At 37.3% G+C, this 19,175-nt stretch overlaps 2 protein-coding genes across 3 annotated transcripts; one reads left to right on the top strand and one right to left on the bottom strand.

Annotated features, from left to right (window-relative positions):
• The first annotated feature begins 5,297 nt into the window (after positions 1-5,297).
• LOC131433891 (cathepsin B) lies at positions 5,298-7,584 on the top strand. 2 transcript variants are annotated; one of them, XM_058600504.1, is made up of 2 exons: positions 5,298-5,405; positions 6,429-7,584. In XM_058600504.1, exon 2 carries the CDS (start codon positions 6,462-6,464, stop codon positions 7,464-7,466), a length of 1,005 nt encoding a protein of 334 aa, XP_058456487.1. In that variant the 5' UTR covers positions 5,298-5,405; positions 6,429-6,461; the 3' UTR covers positions 7,467-7,584. The 2 variants fall into 2 exon arrangements, with proteins under 2 accessions (XP_058456487.1, XP_058456482.1); XM_058600499.1 differs by lacking the exon at positions 5,298-5,405 and adding an exon at positions 6,034-6,163.
• Positions 7,585-9,909: 2,325 nt separating this feature from the next.
• Positions 9,910-12,059, bottom strand: LOC131433876 (cathepsin B-like). The gene has a single exon (XM_058600485.1). It carries the CDS (start codon positions 11,510-11,512, stop codon positions 10,496-10,498), a length of 1,017 nt encoding a protein of 338 aa, XP_058456468.1. The 5' UTR covers positions 11,513-12,059; the 3' UTR covers positions 9,910-10,495.
• Positions 12,060-19,175: the final 7,116 nt, after the last annotated feature.

The following is a 19,175-nucleotide window of genomic DNA, read 5'->3' as shown; positions in this document are numbered from 1 at the left end:
GACTAAGGCTTATGAACAAAACAGAAAACAATTCCATTAGTAGGTGGAGATTTTCATAAGCAGTCTTAAGGTTGTCTTAATTATTATCTATGTTTGTTATAATTATTCGCTTCATGTATTTAATCAATAGTCCGTAATGTGAAAATGTCATAATTTTGTCTTATGATTTATGGCGTTTTCCATTGAAAACAGTGGTGGTGTGGATTGCTCTGATTTTGAGCTTTCGAGCAGAATTGCAATTTTTCAACGATGTTTCATTGCATTAGTTATACCAAAAAAGTATACGAGGAAAGAATGATCTTGGATCCGAAAACATTAATAATTAATTCATTTCTACACGCAGAGAAAAAAATTGTAAATATAACCAAATTTGGGTTTCACGCAACGATTTTTTTTGTTAAAATAGTGACAAAAGAAAATCTGGTTTGATATAAATAATATTGCTGCTTGAAACTACAAAACATGATAATCAATTTTACTCAGTGTGTTAGTTTGTTTCAAACGACAATTTGATAAAAACAACAAATATTTCACTTGTGCGTTCCTGTCAATTTCTTGACAAACAATTTCACAGTGAATTCAATTTGAAAAATTTGTTACGAATGAACGAACCTTAGATAAAGTTAAGAATTGTTGCGCTTTAAATTTACAAACTTTTTAGTTGAAATAAATTACCTTAAATTTAGCTATTTCAACTAACGCTTTTGTTTGTTGAAATCATACATTTTTGTTTGTTTTTAAAAATAAAATGATTTCTTTCAAACTAATTTACAAGGTTATATTTAAAACTACTTTTATTTCGATTTATATTGGTTTAAAAATTTCTAGAAAACAATTATTTTTAATTTTGAAATTTTTTAAGACGCTTCGTCATTCCCGTTGCTACACGATCGAATTATTCACATACCATTGTATGTAATTGTAAAGCCCTGTTTCTTAATTTTTATAGCATCCAAACGATTCGGTGCTCCATCAGAATGAAATGTAAAATGTAAATGTAAAGAAAATGTGTTATGTAACGTTATACATATTTTTAAAATATACTTTATCATCAATACATACACTTGTACCCTTAGGACATGAAAGAAGCAGATCAATTTTTACTTATGAAACGCGTACAAACTTCTTCCGTGGGAGACAATAATGTCAATAATGGTGTATACGCGCGAGAAAAAATTGTTCTGGTTTACATGAAATAAAACTAACACGGTTCATTTAAACAGTAAACTTAGTTGTATCATTACACAAATAATACCATAGATAAATTGAACCAAGTTTTTTCTAGATGTGAAGGTATAGCAGGATTGAGTCAACGAGAACACTGCCGGTTACATTAATTCAACTTTGGTTGACATGTAAAAAATTGTTAGTTTATTTCAACAATAAACTCATTCGGAACAATTATATTTTTGGTTTGGTTGGACCATAATTTTGATTCAAATCAAACAGAGATCATTGTTTTTGTTGGAGGGAGAAATTGGTTTGAAACAATCATATTCTAGCTTGAAATGAATATAAATCAAATTTAAAAAACTACTAACTGTTTTGTTATTTTAAACATGTTCAATTTCTCTGCGTGTATAACACATTTTGTCGTGAATACGACTTACTTTACTATGGGGTGCCTTTTCAAAATCAGCCATATGGAAGAATGGGCAGAACTTAATCGTGAATATCTCGACTTGTTTTAAAGGCAGCAACATAATTCTTTCACTATTTCATCAAAAATATGATCAGGAATTTAGGATAATATTTTGAATAGTGTGAGAAAACCACAAACAACTCAAAAATAAGGTTTTCTCAAAATTTGAAAACAACGCGGAAAACTCTTTACTTTCGCTTGGATTTTTCGCGCAAGGACGACGATTTTGAGGTAGTCAGGCATATATCTTCAACTGACTGCTTATAAAAGGGGAACCGTGGTCGAAAGTCGATCATTTCTGCTTGTGCGTTGGATGGAAGCAGACGTCGTGTGAATGATTTAATCAACCAGCAGCTTCAGAGAGTGCACCTTCTGCGTGGTTAAAAATCTAAAACGCTCAGGTCGCAACCAGCGATGTCAGATCTACGGAAATCTCCGTCTGTACGGATTCGAACATTTTCTACGGATCTACGGATCCGTAGACAAAATCTACGGAAATTTGATTTTTTTTCTACGGAAATCTACGGAAATTACAATTAATCAACGGAGAACTACGGAAACTAGTTTTGTCTGGCGAGCAAAAAAAGCTTTTCACCGTGAGAGCTTCCGAGAAAAATGCCAATCTACGGAAATGACACTACTACTATCTGGCATCGCTGGTCGCAACTCTCATTTGGACTTCAGTCGTCCAGTGGAGCAGTTGGCAATGAAAGCAGACCTTTTGCATGGTATAGATCCTTAAACGCTTAGGTCGTGCTTTCATTTGGACTTCAATCGTTGGAAGCACTGTACTGTAGTGTAGTTTAGGTGTATCGTTTCAAATTCTTGTAGCATAAAATGGCAAAACTTGCACAATTCACGCTATCGCTCAACTAATTTATATTCTAAAGTATAAAGTAAGAGTGTCAGTTTTATTCGTATTCACGACATCCAGTTATGTCTCTGACATTACACACCTGTACTTTCATAATTTCAGAAATTAAATCCTAAAAGAAAAGGTAAACAAAGAGAAACTGTCATTGGCAGTTAGGCCTTTTTGTCGTGGGACTATTAAAGTGTATTTAACAGTTTTGATAGTCAAGCCACGCGGTACAGACGTGTTTATGGGACGGAAAGTGTCGTATCGATTTTTGAGGCGATATTGTGAACTTGTTAATCTCAAGGTTTGAACAATAGCTGCTAAGAAGTGTAGTGCTGAAAACCTCATTAAATCCTTTGTGTAAAAACAGTGAAGTTTCCACATATTTAAGGAACAGAGACGGACGCCATTAGTGCCCCAACCAACATAACCTCGAAATGAGCAAGGAAAAAAAAACACCGGATCTACCTGCTCTCCCAGACGATGAGATGAATTCAAATGAAGATGATTTAGTTGAAAGAGATAGAACCACTAAAAGAATGGAATTCACTAACGTAGTTTAAGCGGAAATTGACACAGGCCCATACAGATTGTATGTCGAGCTGAAAAACAATGATGGACGAGAGCGAATAAACAAGTTGTCAGTTGGATCGATGCTTTAAAAATGGAACAATTTAAACTGTTTATAACGGACATAAAATAAGTCGGATGAGCTCGAATATTGGTTTTTACTAGCAGTTACACAAAAGTAAACGCTCTAATAGAGGAAATAAATAAAAGCACGCCAGCTGTTATAAGGCATACGTGCCAATGCATTTGGTTACCGTAACGGGAATAGTTGATGGAGTTCCTACTGATATTTCTGAAGACCAGATCATAGAAGGTATGACCTGCGAAGTCCCTGTCATTAGTGTAAAACGCTTAAACCGTTTTGTGGAATGCCAAAAAGTTCCAGCAAATCGCATAAGTGTAAGATTTAGAGCTTCCGCAATATCGGATCGTATACAATAATTCTGTTGTTACAGTAAAGTAAGACCCTTCAGACATAACCTTATTACTTGTGGAAAATGCCTTAGATTTAACCACAATGAAGCTAGGTGCAAAGAAAACCGAAAATGATGCAACAATTGTGCCGGTCAACATGAGACGTAGAATGAACTCAATCAATGTAAAAACAAGCCAGGTGAAAATTGTGACATATGAACATTAAGAAGCTTATGGATAAAACCGCAATCACGTTTGCTGCAGCAAAAGAATGTTTTCCCTTACGAACACAAAACGGCTACGCACCGTTAGAAGAAATAATGGATTTTCCATAGCTAGCAGCAAAGCAGCTGTAAAAACCTATCCTGAAAGTCTAAGTATACAAACAAAATAAGGTTCAAAGAGACCACGTAATGAGCAAGATCAAAATCACGGCGAATCAAACGCTATGAGGACGACATACGAGCGGCATCAAACAACGAGGCTCACACCCAGTTTCACTAGAAACGGAACTGCGATAAATTACAATAACGGAAGAAATGAGAAGGAAAATTGGGAAAACATCATGAAAGAAGCACATACAAAAGCAAAAAACGGTTAAACAAACAATGATGAGTTTTTACTCAGACTTCCTGGGTCAAGTAGGAAACGAAGAAATAAGGAGAAAACTCTGTAATAGAAGATCGACAGAATTAATTTCTATATATAATAGGAAAAACAACATGTCCGAAGATACAAAATATGAAAAACATAAAATTCACATCATTAACAATGATGCAGTGTAATATACAACTTAGAAAAAAATGAAGCGGAGCTACATCGAGTCCTCGTCGAAAGGAAGTCATGCTATCAGAAACCTGGACGCAAATGAATGCAACAAATATAAACTTACCATTATGTTGAAAACCGAGTTCAACTACCTGGAAATTCACGTCAGATTGGACATAGGACAAGCAAAACGCACAAACTCAAATAGACTCCAACCAATGTGTCCAAAGTATAGCCACCATTGATTGGGTTTCCATTTCAAACAAAAAAAATTGAATCACACTGAACTATACAAATCTAAAAATATGAAAATGTACAAAGAAGTAATCGATTTCGTAAAACACACTAAATTGAAACTGTAACCAAAAATTCTCGCTTGATACATACCGATGAAAACCCGCTGGGATCAACGATTTACTGACCATATCTGTATAAAATGTACAAAACGACGAATGTAACAATGAGAGATTCTCTTTGTTTACTTTCTCTTTCCATAATTGTGAAACATTACTGCTTTTTTCGGTAATTGCTTCAGTGCAGATTCCAAGGTGATAGCTTTAGTTATTGTTATCGGTAAATAATTGGAGTGAAGAATTGCTAGCAGTACCGTAATAATCGAAAGAGAAAGTAAACAAAGAGAATCTCTCACTGTTACATTCGTCGTTTTGAACATTTCATACAGATAGGGTAACAGAGGTATTTTGGCCCACTTTAGGATTGATTTTATTTTGGCCCACTTTGAATAAATATCCACCAAATGTTGTAATATCTTTGAAAAACCCTTCCGCAATAGGTAATTTAATGCGTTTACCTTCAAATTTATGTAACATGAGTTACTTCACATCAATTAAATCCGATAAAATCGATAAAGTTTGTTAGGTGGGCCAAAATATATGAAGTGGCCAAAATACCTCTGTTACCCTATAGTCTGAGTCACTGTCCCAAACAAACTGAAGCTGTCAGTTTCGTACAGATAGAAAATGAAGAAGTGTATTTAAAGAAACACATTCCAAAAAAGTGTCGATTTTCTGCAGTGTATATTGATTTCGTGCGTTCGTATCGATGTGTGTGTGTACAAGCTCAAGTTTACCGGATCAATAACACAGAGAACAGAGCACTAGCTTACTCATTATTCACCTAGTCGCTTTCGAGGTAAGTCCGTTTTTTATTATTCTTAAGAAGTTATCTTCTTTCAAAACTGCCATTTTGGGGCTATCATTACGAAGGCTTTCTAGTTAACTAGAAAATCTTCGATCTAATCTGTCACAGTGTTTACATAAAAATATAAATGCCAAAGGTTTCCTATTAGTGATATTAAAAATTATAAAAAGTGAAACAGTGATGCTACTGTTTACTGCGCAGAATGATTCATTATTATCAAAAAACGGTTCAGCTGTGTTTATTTCCAGTCGAGAACCACGGGAAAAAAGCACTGAAATCGCTTTCAAAACACAAAGAGAAATGAAAAACAACATACAGAGGGTGGTTAGCCTACTTTGACCTTATGAATACATGTGCTACTGTTAGCTTCAATTCTTGAATTGACAATAAGTAATGTTAATATTTTCTGAATGTTTTAGTCAACGAATTATACAGAAATAGGCAACTGCAAATTTGAGATTTTCTATCCAAACATTCCAATAGGGGTAAACTGATAATAGTGCCACCACCCTTCAAAGAATTATTTACAGTCAACATTCTGCTGATCAGCTGAAATTGATGTTTAAACAAAGCGTCACAGATTTTGACCTCTCTCGCTCATGGACTCATGGATTGCTATAATGAGAATAGCTCGTCCAATAACAAATTCATAAATGCACTAGTGCGGTGCTGTACTGCAGTTGGTTGGGTTTGTTGATTCTATGATTGGATTCTACGGAATCGTTGAAAAGGAAAGAAAGCAGAAAAAGGTGTGTGAATTATTCACTGAAAAAGAAATACGCAGTTTTATATGCGCTTGAAAAAAAAACTGGCATTTTTCTGAAATCCTTATCGAACGTTCGATTCAGAGAGGTTTTTGATCCCCGACTAAGGCACTGATATGAATACACATCATTAAAAAGCCAATTCGAGTAACCTATCGATGCGACCCCACGGTTAGACGTCACACGTCAATTTCCCTTCAACTGAACTGATCACTGAATAACTACATTCTGTTTTGCTATCAATTTTCAGAAAACAACAAACGATTCAGCATAATTTAACACCATGAAGTATCTGCTGCTACTGTTGGCCCTCGGTCTAGTCGGGGCCCAGCAGCATCCGTTGTCGCAGGCATTCATCGATGAAATCAATGCCAAAGCAGTGACCTGGCGGGCCGGGGCAAATTTCGCTCCGCAAACCTCGATGGCCTACATTCGCGGGCTGATGGGAGTACACAAGGATGCGGACAAGTTCAAGCCGCCATTGATGCTGCACGAACTGGAGGACGATGATGATTTACCGGAGAATTTCGATTCCCGTGAGCAGTGGCCAAATTGTCCTACGATTCGAGAAATCCGTGATCAGGGTTCGTGCGGTTCCTGTTGGGCTTTTGGGGCCGTGGAGGCCATGTCCGATCGATACTGCATTCATTCGGGTGGAAACGTGCACTTCCGAGTTTCAGCAGAGGATCTAGTTTCGTGCTGTCACACGTGCGGATTCGGTTGCAATGGTGGATTCCCGGGTGCAGCTTGGAGTTATTGGGTCAGAAAGGGACTGGTCAGTGGTGGCCCGTACGGGTCGGATCAAGGCTGTCAACCGTACGTGATTGCTCCCTGTGAGCACCATGTCAATGGCTCGAGACCGGCTTGCAATGGGGAAGAAGGCAAGACCCCCAAGTGTGAAAAGAAATGCCAGGCTAGCTACAACGTGCCGTATGCTAAAGATAAACACTTCGGAAAGTCGTCCTATTCGATCGCCAGACACGAACAGCAGATCCAGAAGGAGATTATGACGAATGGACCGGTGGAAGGTGCCTTCACGGTGTATGAAGACTTGCTGCAGTACAAAGAGGGCGTCTACCAGCACGTCACTGGAAAGATGCTCGGTGGTCATGCGATCCGCATACTGGGTTGGGGTGTCGAAAACGATACCAAGTATTGGCTGATTGCCAACTCGTGGAACAGCGACTGGGGTGACAATGGATTCTTTAAGATTTTGCGCGGCGTTGACCATCTCGGTATCGAAAGCTCCATTGCTGCCGGTTTGCCAAAGGTTCAGAATATAGTGTGATGATACTCGACTGCTCGACGAGTTAGAATCGTTCCCAGTATGCCAGTAGGGTGTTCGATTTTGCTTGTTAATGTAAGAAATTTAGTCGACTGAATAAAGACTTGAATATTAGGAAAAATCGTTTTTATTTGCGCTTCGAAAGTTAGACGACAAGAAAAATTGCAACTTTGATATAAGCCTTGTTTAGGTTAGAGTGCCTATAACCAGAGTGACGACATCTCATCCGTAATGTTGGCATCAATTCAAAACATTCCATTAGCTTTACATTGAATTGACAGGTCGTTTGCTCGTTTGGAACTGGGAGCTGTCATTCCAAACGAACAGCTGTCGCCACTCTGATTATAGTCACTCTAGTTTAGGTATGTAATAAATTCTCGGTTGATTTTTCATTAGGGCGTATAAGCAAGTGACAGTTTCTCTTTAATAGCTGCCCTTACACGTGACAATATTATTGTCAATACCATCAATCCAATTGGTTTGATAACTAGAGTCCGAGTTTTTCGAGAAATTCAAGTGTTTGGTGCTTTAAATATTGCAAATGAATATTAAAATATTGAGAGAAGAGGCCATTGCACATATTTAACAGTTTCTCTCTGGAGAGAAAATATTGTCGGATTGATGGGCAGTTTTGATTTTTTGACAATATTTTCGTCAATCCAATGAAGTTTCCATTACACGATCAAAAGTATTGTCAATACTCCTTGTATTGACAGTAATATTGTCTCGTGTAAGGGCTGCTAATCACTTTCTCTTTCAATTATTGTAATGTGATTAAAAAGATTTTCTTTGATATCACTATTCTGTTTGAAAATCGAAAGTTTCGGGTATCATTTCATGCAAAGAGTTGAGTGATAAACGTGGAAACCGCTTGGTAATTAATAGAAGAGAAAGTAAACAAAGAGAAACTTTCACTTGCTTATACGCACTTTTGAAAAATTATCGTGAAAATAATAAATAATTACCTGTCAACTAGTTTACTGAAGTGAGGTAAGTTTTAAAGAAGTAAAGTACGATTTAGGCGGTCCGTCAAATTTAGTTCAATACTTTCTTTATGGCATGTTCATACACACGTTTTTTCGCTAAATCCCGGCAAAATAATTTCCGAGATTCGCAGAGATAATTCGGCAAAAGATAAAATTGCGGAATCTCGGCAATCTCAAGTTTGACAACATCAGTTATGACCAGTTATTAATTGTCAGCAAGAAGTTTACTGTCTGTTCGGCATAACATTCACTGCATATACGGCAAAATCATAATGAAATGCCGAATTAGATCGGCAACACAACATTTTACTGACTATTCAGTAGCGCTTGTCTTCAATTATACTGCCCATACTTGCATATCAGTCCCATATGGAAAATCGGCATGTCGAGAAAATGACGATCAAAATTTTGTTTCCGATTTTTTAGCACTATTTGAGCACTATTTGGTTTGTTTACAATGAGTAGAACATTTTACCTCAGCAAAACTACAGAGCTTTCGTGCAATGATTTATTACGATTTTCGTGGTGGATTATCAAGGCAAGAGTGTTTCAATCAACTTAATTTGACTTTTGGCAGTGTAGCACCATCCTATGCGACAACAAAAGTTGTTCGCGTTTGAAGCACTTAAAAAAGGGTAGCTTGTTTTTTTTTTATATATAAACGGACAAATCGCTACCGTTGCTTCGGAGGATCGTAAAGCCGTCAATTCTGATTGGTATATCACCATTTGTTTGCCAGAAGTTTTTCGTGAAATAAGGAAAACAAACGCAAGACGAAAAATCTTTCTTCTTCACGATAATGCAAGCTCTCATAACCCACTTAGAAAAAAACGTTCAACGGTGGTCCTTCATTGGTCCAATACGTTGGATCATTGGTCCAATGAAAGTCCAATCGATCGTTCAACGGGAGGCCAACACGGGACCTTCGTTTGCCGATTTTGAAACAGACCGTTGAACCGAATGCCATTTTTTTCGTTCAACAAACGCGGCAGATAGAGGTCCATTGTTGAGCCATTTTTAACATGAGGAGTTGGAGCCCCGTTGGACTAGTTTTACTGAAGAATTTCTGAAGTTTTTTCCACTTATTTGTTTAAACTAACACTACATACCTGCACAATACTTCTACTTCTCGTAGAATAACAACAAATTTTCTTTCTGTGTAAAGGTAACACTTAGTTTTCACACTATTTTTGTAAGAGAAAAAACAACAACAAACCGTTCCAGCAAATTTAACGAATGTTTCGTGCAATATGTCGTTCAACAAGCGCTCAAAAATCAACAAAATTGAACGGCCTGCTGAGAGGGAAATCGGCTCTAACAACCGAATATTTGAGCACCCAAAACGTCGGATTGATGGGCGCCACCCGTCGTATAGTCCTAACTTAGCACCTAACGACTTCTATTTGATCCGTGAAGAATAAACTGCGTGGAGAGCGAATCAATACTCCTGAAGATCAAGCGATCAAAAACCATGTTTTAGGGGACCTTTAGAAGAGTGGAAAAAAACGGTTATGAAAATTGGTTCAAGCGTATGCAAAAGTGTATTGATCTTCTAGGGGAATATTTTGAAAAACTGTAGAACCATTTCCGATCAAATATAATACTGGCAAAGTGCTTTTGCTGAACTCATCAGTAATTAACAATTATCCTGAAATCAGGAAATGCGTTTAACGAAACTTCGAAATATGTGTTAGCTTTTGCTGAAAGTCGGCAAGACAACTGTCATTTACGTTTAACATTTTCGCTTGGCACTATGCAGTTTTTTTTCTGACGAAATATCGGAAAACGTGTGAATCTACGATTTCTTCATTAAATAAAATAACTACAAATTATTGTTGATTGTTTATAAAAAGCATCTTTCAGAACCTACTGTCACTGTCGGTGAACATTTTTTTTTTCAAACCTCATGCGCGTTTAAGGGTTGAATAACTTTACTATAGGACCAGATCTTGTGCAAGAGATCTATTATCATATAAAACACTTTTGTTGGCAAAAAATCTTTTATTCAATTCCACGTTTTTTTTTCTTCAACATCAACCGTTTTCACTACACTTTCGGCAATCCGGCGATCACTTTTTCCTCGATGCCCAGGTGGTTCGATCCTCGCAACATCTTGAGGTAACCGTGTTCACCCCACTCCGAACCGTACGAGTTAGCAATCAGCCAGTACGGTACGCCACGATCTTTGCCCCAGCCGATGATCCGGATTGCGTGCTTGCCGACCTGCTTCCCAGTGACATGTTTGTAGACGCCACTCCGGTACAGGAACAAGTCTTCATACACGGAGAAACCGGCCTCCACCGGTCCGTTGGTCATAATCTCCAGTTGGATCTTACGCTCATCGTTCGGAATGTTGTAGGCCACGCTGCCGTAAAATTTATCCTTTTTATATCGGCCATCGTATCCCTGTATGCAGTGATGCGAACATTGTGGAGATTCCTCTTTGTGACAATCGTTGAAGGGATATTCGCACGGTTTGAATGGGTAGGGCTTGCAACCGTCTGTACTGTTGTATGGCGCACCGCTCACCAGCCCAGCATCCACCCAGTACTGAAACGACGTTCCATCGAGATATCCTCCGTTGCATCCATTTCCACAATCTTTGCAGCATGCCATAAGGTCTTCCGCGGCCAAATCCACATCCAGCTTCCCTCCTGAATGTATGCACAACCGATCCGACATCACACTGACGGCCGCCACAGCCCAGCATGATCCACATGTGCCTTGGTTTCGAATTACCCGAATTGATTTGCAGTTTGGCCACTTCTCTCTGGCATCGAACTGCTTCGGAATCTCTACATCATATGCTTCCTGGTGCCGCTTCGTTGGCAGTGTGAAATCCAACGGACTTTGATAGATACCATCCAAGTTGCGGAAGGTTCTAAAATAAATTCCCGCTTGAAATGATGTATCCGGAGTCCACGTTTTCGCGTGTTCCAACACCTGACTCAGAAACTGATCGTTGAACGGAGCATCACCATGGCGCTCATCGGTAAAAAATGCTAAACCACCAGCAGTCAGCGTGGACAGTGCGACGACTAGAATCGGCCACAGATTGACCATTGTCAGTCGAACCGAATGTTGTCTACTCGATCGAATCACATGAAGAACTGTTTGCTTGGTGGTTTACTTACAGCTGTGGCAGATCGGATGATAAGAATTTTGCAGATCAGCAGATCGCAGCCAGGTAACTGAACTCTGCTGGTCAGTGCTGATAAGCTCGCCGCATGGTGATGTTTATTGGTTTGTGCTTGTCGGTACCACAGACGGAACAATCGAAGCATCCTTGCCGCATTTGTTGTGATTCTCAAATGGAAATATTCCAGCAAGAACGCTGTTCGAAGTCTCGGCAAACGCACTTGCTGAGGTCGGTGCATTAATTATTTACTGATATGTTCAGAAAATTATGATGCCAAACTACGGCAAAATCAGAATATAATTTTAACGAATTTTGGAAGAGCATTTGCATAACTAGACAATTAGTACAAAACCGTGTTGGCGATCTAATTCGGCATTTCGCTATGTCAAGCTCGATAACCCGTTTTAAGTGTGTATACAATGACACATTTTCTTTGAATTTTGTTACTTTAACTTGTTATATAATTGGTCATTTAGGGGTTATCCTATTTTGTGCATTGGGCACATAACCGATTTCTATACTTTATGTTTCGTCTTCGACTCGTCAGTACATAACAGTTTATGTTGAACTGTTATGTAAACTAGCAGCTCAACATAAACCGCTAGGCAGACATAAAGTTTCTGCAACTTACAGAACACCTTTTTTAATTGCACCGAAGTGCAACGTCTTTACTGTCGTGCCGAACGTAAACGAGTTTCGACTTAAACTGGCCGATTATATATATTTGTTATATAATTGCAAATATAAAAAAATTTAGATTAAGGATCTAACGGTTGATAAAAAACGGTGATTTTGCGATTTTTTAGAGCTATCGTTCAACAGCATAAATTCGAATATTTTGCATAATACAAAGCTTCGAATAACATTCCGTATTTTTTTTCGTGGAAAAATATTGAGAAATAAGCCGGTGAAGGAGTATTTTTAGGGACGCTTCTTAGAAATCATGATTTGCGGTGTCCACTGTATCTCACTGCAGACTAATCAGAAGTCAACAAATCAAAGCAGTATAGTTTTTAGTAGATATTTTTCTAGATCAAAATTGTAAATTTTTTTGCTGGTGTACCGCCATTATGTAGCTGTAAAACGTCCCCTGAGTAACAAAAAACGAAAAGGATACCTTGGGGTCTAATATATTACATGTAGAAAGTTTTTGCAAAATTTGAAAAAAAAATTGGTGAAGTAGTTTTCGAATGACGATGAACACGGACTTTAATAACCTGCTTTCGAGAAAAACGCGTAAAGCCTATAAAATCGAAGGAAACGATCTATTTTTCTGTGGAGCGGGGATCTTTTTTTCTATTTTGTCAAAATAAAACATTTCAAGAATGTTTTGTCAAATTTTCAAATCAATCACTCTTGGGCCTGTGCGCCGAATTCTTTCTTCTTCTCAGTATAAAAAGGTGTGTTTTAGGGTATTTTAGAGGGCTGTTTTCACGCTCTGATTTGCTCAGAAACGGTGACGAATATCAAAAAACCCAACTGATAATCTCATAGAAAATTAGCTTTCTCGAGCAGAGCAGATGTTGCACCTATAATTAGTGCCTCACCGTTTCCTTTGGTCAAATCTGTTCGACATCACCCGCCACTTCATATTGTGCTCAACTCTAATCTTCCACCAGATGGCTACAACACGACCGACATCATCAGCTATAATTTTAATAAAGCTGACTACACTAAAATGACCGACTTTCTAATACATATTGACTGGGAGGAAATTCTCGACAATGATGATGTCAACGCTGCTGTACAAACGTTCTCTAACGTCATGAGCTACGCGATTGACTTCTTTGTACCAAAACGATCCAAACGGCTGTCCCTGCATCCACCATGGCAGACCACCGTAGTGAGACAACTGAAAACGACTAAAAGAGCCGTCCTAAAACGGTATTCAAAACATGGCGGATACACACTGCGTAATCAATATGTCCAGATCAATCAATTATATAAGAAAACTGTCAAGCGTTGTCATGTCAGCTACTTGAAAAATGTACAACGGAAATTGAAATCCAATCCGAAGTCTTTTTGGAAACACGTGAACGAGCAAAGGAAGGAGTCTGAGTTACCTTCTATAATGAAGTTTGGAGAGTTTACTGGTTCGTGTAAGCGGGAAATCTGCCAGCTTTTTTCGGAAAAATTTTCTCGTGTCTTTACAAACGAAACTTTAAGCCCGCAACAAATTACACTCGCCGCGCTCAACGTTCCAGAATCTAATAATTCTTTAAATCTCATTCATATTGACGAGGATTCGATTCGGACGGCAATCGCTTGCATGAAGTCGTCTACCTCCTCTGGCCCTGACGGTTTACCGGCAGTTATATTGAAAAATTGCTCGACTGGTGTAATTGCTCCCCTTTGTCGACTATTTCGGATGTCACTCTCTAAAGAAGTTTTTCCCAACTTATGGAAATCTTCTTTTATGTTCCCAGTGTATAAGAAAGGTGACAAAAAAGACGTGAACAATTACCGTGGCATCACATCGCTTAGTGCAGTTCCTAAACTGTTTGAAAAGGTTATTCTGGCACCGATTTTCAACCACTGCAAGCAATATATTGTTGACACTCAACATGGTTTTATGCCCAAGCGCTCCACAACCACCAACCTATTGTCATTCATGTGCTACGTGACTGATGGTATGTCAAAAGGCTTACAAACAGACGCTATTTACACCGATCTCTCTGCTGCCTTTGATATAATAAATCACAATATAACAATTGCTAAATTGGAAAGACTTGGATTCGGCTCTAGCATCCTTCGGTGGCTGCAGTCATATCTTGTAGATCGTCGTTTAGCAGTGACAATCGGCGATCACGTTTCCAATGAGTTTATCGCTTCGTCCGGAATTCCGCAGGGTAGTCATCTCGGGCCTTTAATATTTTTACTGTATTTCAACGACGTCAACTTTACTCTAGAGGGCCCTCGTCTATCGTTTGCCGATGACGTTAAGATCTACTATTACATTCGAAGCCCAGAAGATGCAGGTTTTCTTCAACGACAGTTGTTGAGCTTCGCCGAGTGGTGTAAAGTAAACCGTATGAAATTGAATCCTGACAAATGCTCGACCATCACATTCTCGAAGAAGAAAGAGCCATTTCATTTTGATTACTTTCTGGAAGGATCCCCGATAGTCAGAACGACGTGTGTTAAAGACCTTGGTGTCTTTCTCGATGAGCAACTGACATTCAAGCAACACATCAGCTATATCGTTTCTAAAGCTTCTCGCAACCTAGGATTTGTTATGAGGATGGCTAAACATTTTACAGACGTGCACTGTTTAAAATCTCTGTTTTGCTCGCTTGTTCGTTCATCCTTGGAGTACTGGGGTGGCATTATGTATCTCGATTCGACTGAAATTTTATCGAATCGACCACGTTTCGTATTATGGTTCTCGATTCGAAGTCGATCATCGAGCTTCGTTCGACTTCACTCGAAGAAGTATTAGATTATCGAGAAGTTTTGGCATTATGGAACCAAAACAATCGAGCTCGTAAACGACTGAACTCGATAAGAAATGGTCGAAAGCCTTATTACTATCGACTATGAGTTTTCGAATACGTTTCTTTTTTATTTAGGTAGTTATCGATAACATCTTAGATTTTCGTAAACATATTAGTATTGATAATCTTCATTTTAATGCATTGTTTTGTATATCGTTATATATATATATATATATATATATATATATATATATATATATATATATATATATATATATATATATATATATATATATAATATATATATATATATATATATATATATATATATATATATATATATATATATATATATATATATATATATATATATATATATATATTGTGTGTTTGGCATATTAAGTACAAGTCGAACTGTTTAGAAAGCATATTAATTGAAAGCTGCGTGGTGTTTACAAAAATAACAAAAGTAAGTCGAAACTAACCTATGCCCAGTAACTGTAGTTTGTAATAAAATTTCGGAATCCTGTGGACAGAAAACGTCGCTCAAACGGATTGTAGGAAAAAGCTTATTCGCTCGATAACAATGAGCAAATAATGTTTTTACCCATATATCTAACTCTAGTAAATTGAAAAATTTGTCCAAACACCTTGAAAGTATTTAGAATATGCCAAAAGCATCACAATCTCGTGCTATTAGCGTGTATTTGACTTTTCAATAGTACCTAAATGGATTATGAATACTACAAAGAATGGGTTACTCCTGGTATATTAGCTAAAGCAATATCTCCTAATAAATATGATAAAATACTACAAAGAAAGCTGGAAAACCTAAAAGCCTTTGATTAAAACTACACATATGGATGACGTAAATTGTATTAGACTTGAAACAATACATGAAAAATAAAGAATTTTTTTTATTATAATTTCAGAAGTTCATCGATAAATTGTGTACAAGAACACGCTTGAAAAAATTCTTTACGTTTTCAAATGGAGTGGAAACGAATCTGCTTCTTGATTTAAATTTCAGAAATGTGTTCATGTTAATTTCGTGCGGCAACTTAAAACCGCAGTATTACAAGCAGTTTGCTTCTTTTCAGTACTTGAACTGAATAAATGTAATCGAAAATACCCAAACAATAATTCAGTTTAATTTTTTTCATGATTGCAATGTATATTTGTTTACCTATGTATGTTATGACCAGAGATGCCAGATATTTTCATAGAAAATCTGTATTGATTCGTATAAAATATCTGTATTTATCTGTATTCGCTAATAAAATAAAATTTCTACAATACAATTATGTTTAAAGGTGTTATTCTAATAGATTATGGTTATAGAGTGGTAGATTAAATTTCATATCTTATATTATATTCATCGACGAAATTTTATAGTTTTTTCCTATCAACAACAATTGTATTATGGTGCCATAAACTTGTCTAATTTGAAAATGTTCACTTCATAAGTTAAGATGGATTTCCAAAATCCAATATGCAACGTCGAGTCAGGTAATACAACTGTCAGTCTGGCAATAATGTTTCATGATGCCAAGACTTGTCTAACTTTTAAGTCCAATTTAGTTACAAATTTCAATATAAATGGATTTCAGTGTTCTTCATTAAATATCTGCACAAAAAATATAAATTTTAAAAAGTGATTTGTACGTTGATTCCTAAACGTTTATCTCGTCATTGCAATCAAATACTAATAGATAGCTCAAATACTAATAGATAGTTTAATTTTTTCCTTAATACTTTTGGTGAAATCTGTATAAATCTGTATTAAATTTAAGAAATCTGTAATAAATCTGTACTCTGTGTTAAATCTGTATGCGCATGTAAAAATCTGTATAATACAGATAAATCTGAATAAATAGCATCTCTGATTATGACAGTTCGAGCAGCGTCAGTCGAAATCTAGTACCACATTGTTAGGATCTCGATCACGAGGTCGAAAGCGATACGTAATGCCTCAGTTCAGTCGAATCGACTTCAAAAATAACCGTTTCGAGCAACTCGATTCGAGATCCATAATGTCAGCTCTGTTCTGTCGTTTGGAACCCTCACTACATAAACGGAGCTCATAGAATCGAATCGATACAACGCAGATTCATTCGCTTCGCCCTACGGCGCTTACCGTGGAACAATCCTCACCAACTACCAAGCTACGAAAGTCGCGGGTTATTAATCGGTCTCGATACACTACAAGTTCGTCGAGATGTGGCACGTGCTTCACTGATAGCGGATGTTTTGACCGATAGGATTGACTGCCCTGCTTTGCTCCGCGAAATTAATATCAACGTCCGACCCCGGGCTCTTCGCAACAGTGCATTTCTTCGACTTCCTTTACGACGAACCAACTACGGTGCTAACAATGCTATTATTGGCTTGCAGAGATCATTCAACCGCGTTTCATCAGGATTTGACTTCAATCTATCACGCAGTAGGATACTTGGAAATTTTTTATATATTACTAGAAATTATCATTAGGACCATATTGTGTCTGTTGATTATACCTAAATAAATAAATAAATAAATTATTCTGTGAAAATTTCAGAATGATTCATGCACTTTAGTCGTCGGGAAAGTCTTTTTTCTAAATGAAGAATTACATAGCTGAAAACGCCGTCTTTCAACTTGTTTATTAAATATCTCGCCTTCAAAAGCATGGATCAAAAATCTATCCTGACAATGTCTAGATAATTGAATTAAGATGCGATTAGTGCATAAAAACATGTGTGTTGTCGCGATAAAAATGAAGTGAATGTTATTTTTGTGAAGGTAAGTCGATTTCTATGTTTGCACCATTTTTTCTTCTCCAGTTTCCTGGTAACGTAACGAAACATGAGAGAGAAATAAAATCGGCTCAGCAAGGCTGCCAAACAAGCGGTAGCTTTATTGGATGCAGACACATTTTATGAGAGTCATTTTGTACACAGAGTAAGACACGTGGTTATACGCGACCTACTGGCCTCAGCCATTAAGGTCTGAGGACAGAGGGCCACGTGTTGAGTTTTAAATCGACCACGTGGCTCGTTCAATGCCCTTTGCGCATCGTATTTCTCTTGTACTCTCTCGTATATGAGCAAACTGTAACGGGTTGCCAGCATACATTTTATTATTTTGATGAGAAGTTTTATCACATTAATCTATCGTATGGGTTGGACATTACATGATTCCAATGAACAATAAAAAAATATTCAACTTTTACAAAGATTGAATGTCTGTGTGTTTGGCAGCCTTGTCGAGCCAATTTTATTTCTCTCTCCTTTTTCAGAATGCTATCAGGAAACCAAAGCGAAAAAAATGGTGGATGCAAGACTTTATTTTTATCGCGCCCTTAAGGGCTGAGGATAGTACCGTAAAGTGGTAGGTTTTTTGCTATTTTCCCGTTTCTAATTAAATTTTCTTAGAAACGGTGCAGAATATAGAAAAACCCACCTGACAATGTCTTCGAAATTTAGTTGAGAATATTCTGTGAAATATTCAGAATGATTCATTGAGTTGAGCGGTCGTGTTGTATTTTTTTTATGACTGAAGAACTGATGAATATTGGAACGCTCGGAAATGCATACCTCTACTTGTTCATCGAATATCTCGGCTTTGAAGGCTTGTATTATAAATCTACCGTGAAAAAGTCTAGATAATTTAGTTTAGATGCGATTAGTACATAAAAACATATATGTTATCGCGATAAAAATAAAGTCTTGAATTTTTCTGTGAAACAAAGTTAGTTTCAATGCATCCGCCATTTTTTTCGCTTTGGTTTCCTGATAACATTCTGAAAAATAGGAGGACTCAAAAACCATTCCAGGTCCACAATACTTTACTGTCGTCGTTGGAGAGGATGTGAGCGATGCGAACAGGTCGATTCATGTGGAGAAATTCGGTCGAAAGGTACTGGTGTGACAAACAATATGTTCCTGTAGTTTGAAGTCAACCATTTTTTACTATAAGTGCAGAAATCTATCGATCTGAGTGTCTCCAGAAGAGATTGCTGCCTTTACATAAGAAGCCATTTTTGGCCGGATTTAGCGTCGGCTCACTATGCCAAAACCACTCTCAGTTGGCTTGCGGAAAAGGGTATAAATTTCGTTAAGAAAAATATCAATCCACCAAATTTCCCTCAGCATCGACCCATCGAACGTTACTG

The sequence above is a fragment of the Malaya genurostris genome, chromosome 1, assembly GCF_030247185.1.
Source record: "Malaya genurostris strain Urasoe2022 chromosome 1, Malgen_1.1, whole genome shotgun sequence".
Taxonomy (NCBI): Eukaryota; Metazoa; Arthropoda; class Insecta; order Diptera; family Culicidae; genus Malaya; species Malaya genurostris.
Note: the sequence above shows the minus strand (reverse complement) of the source record. Positions and strands in the feature narration are given on the sequence as shown.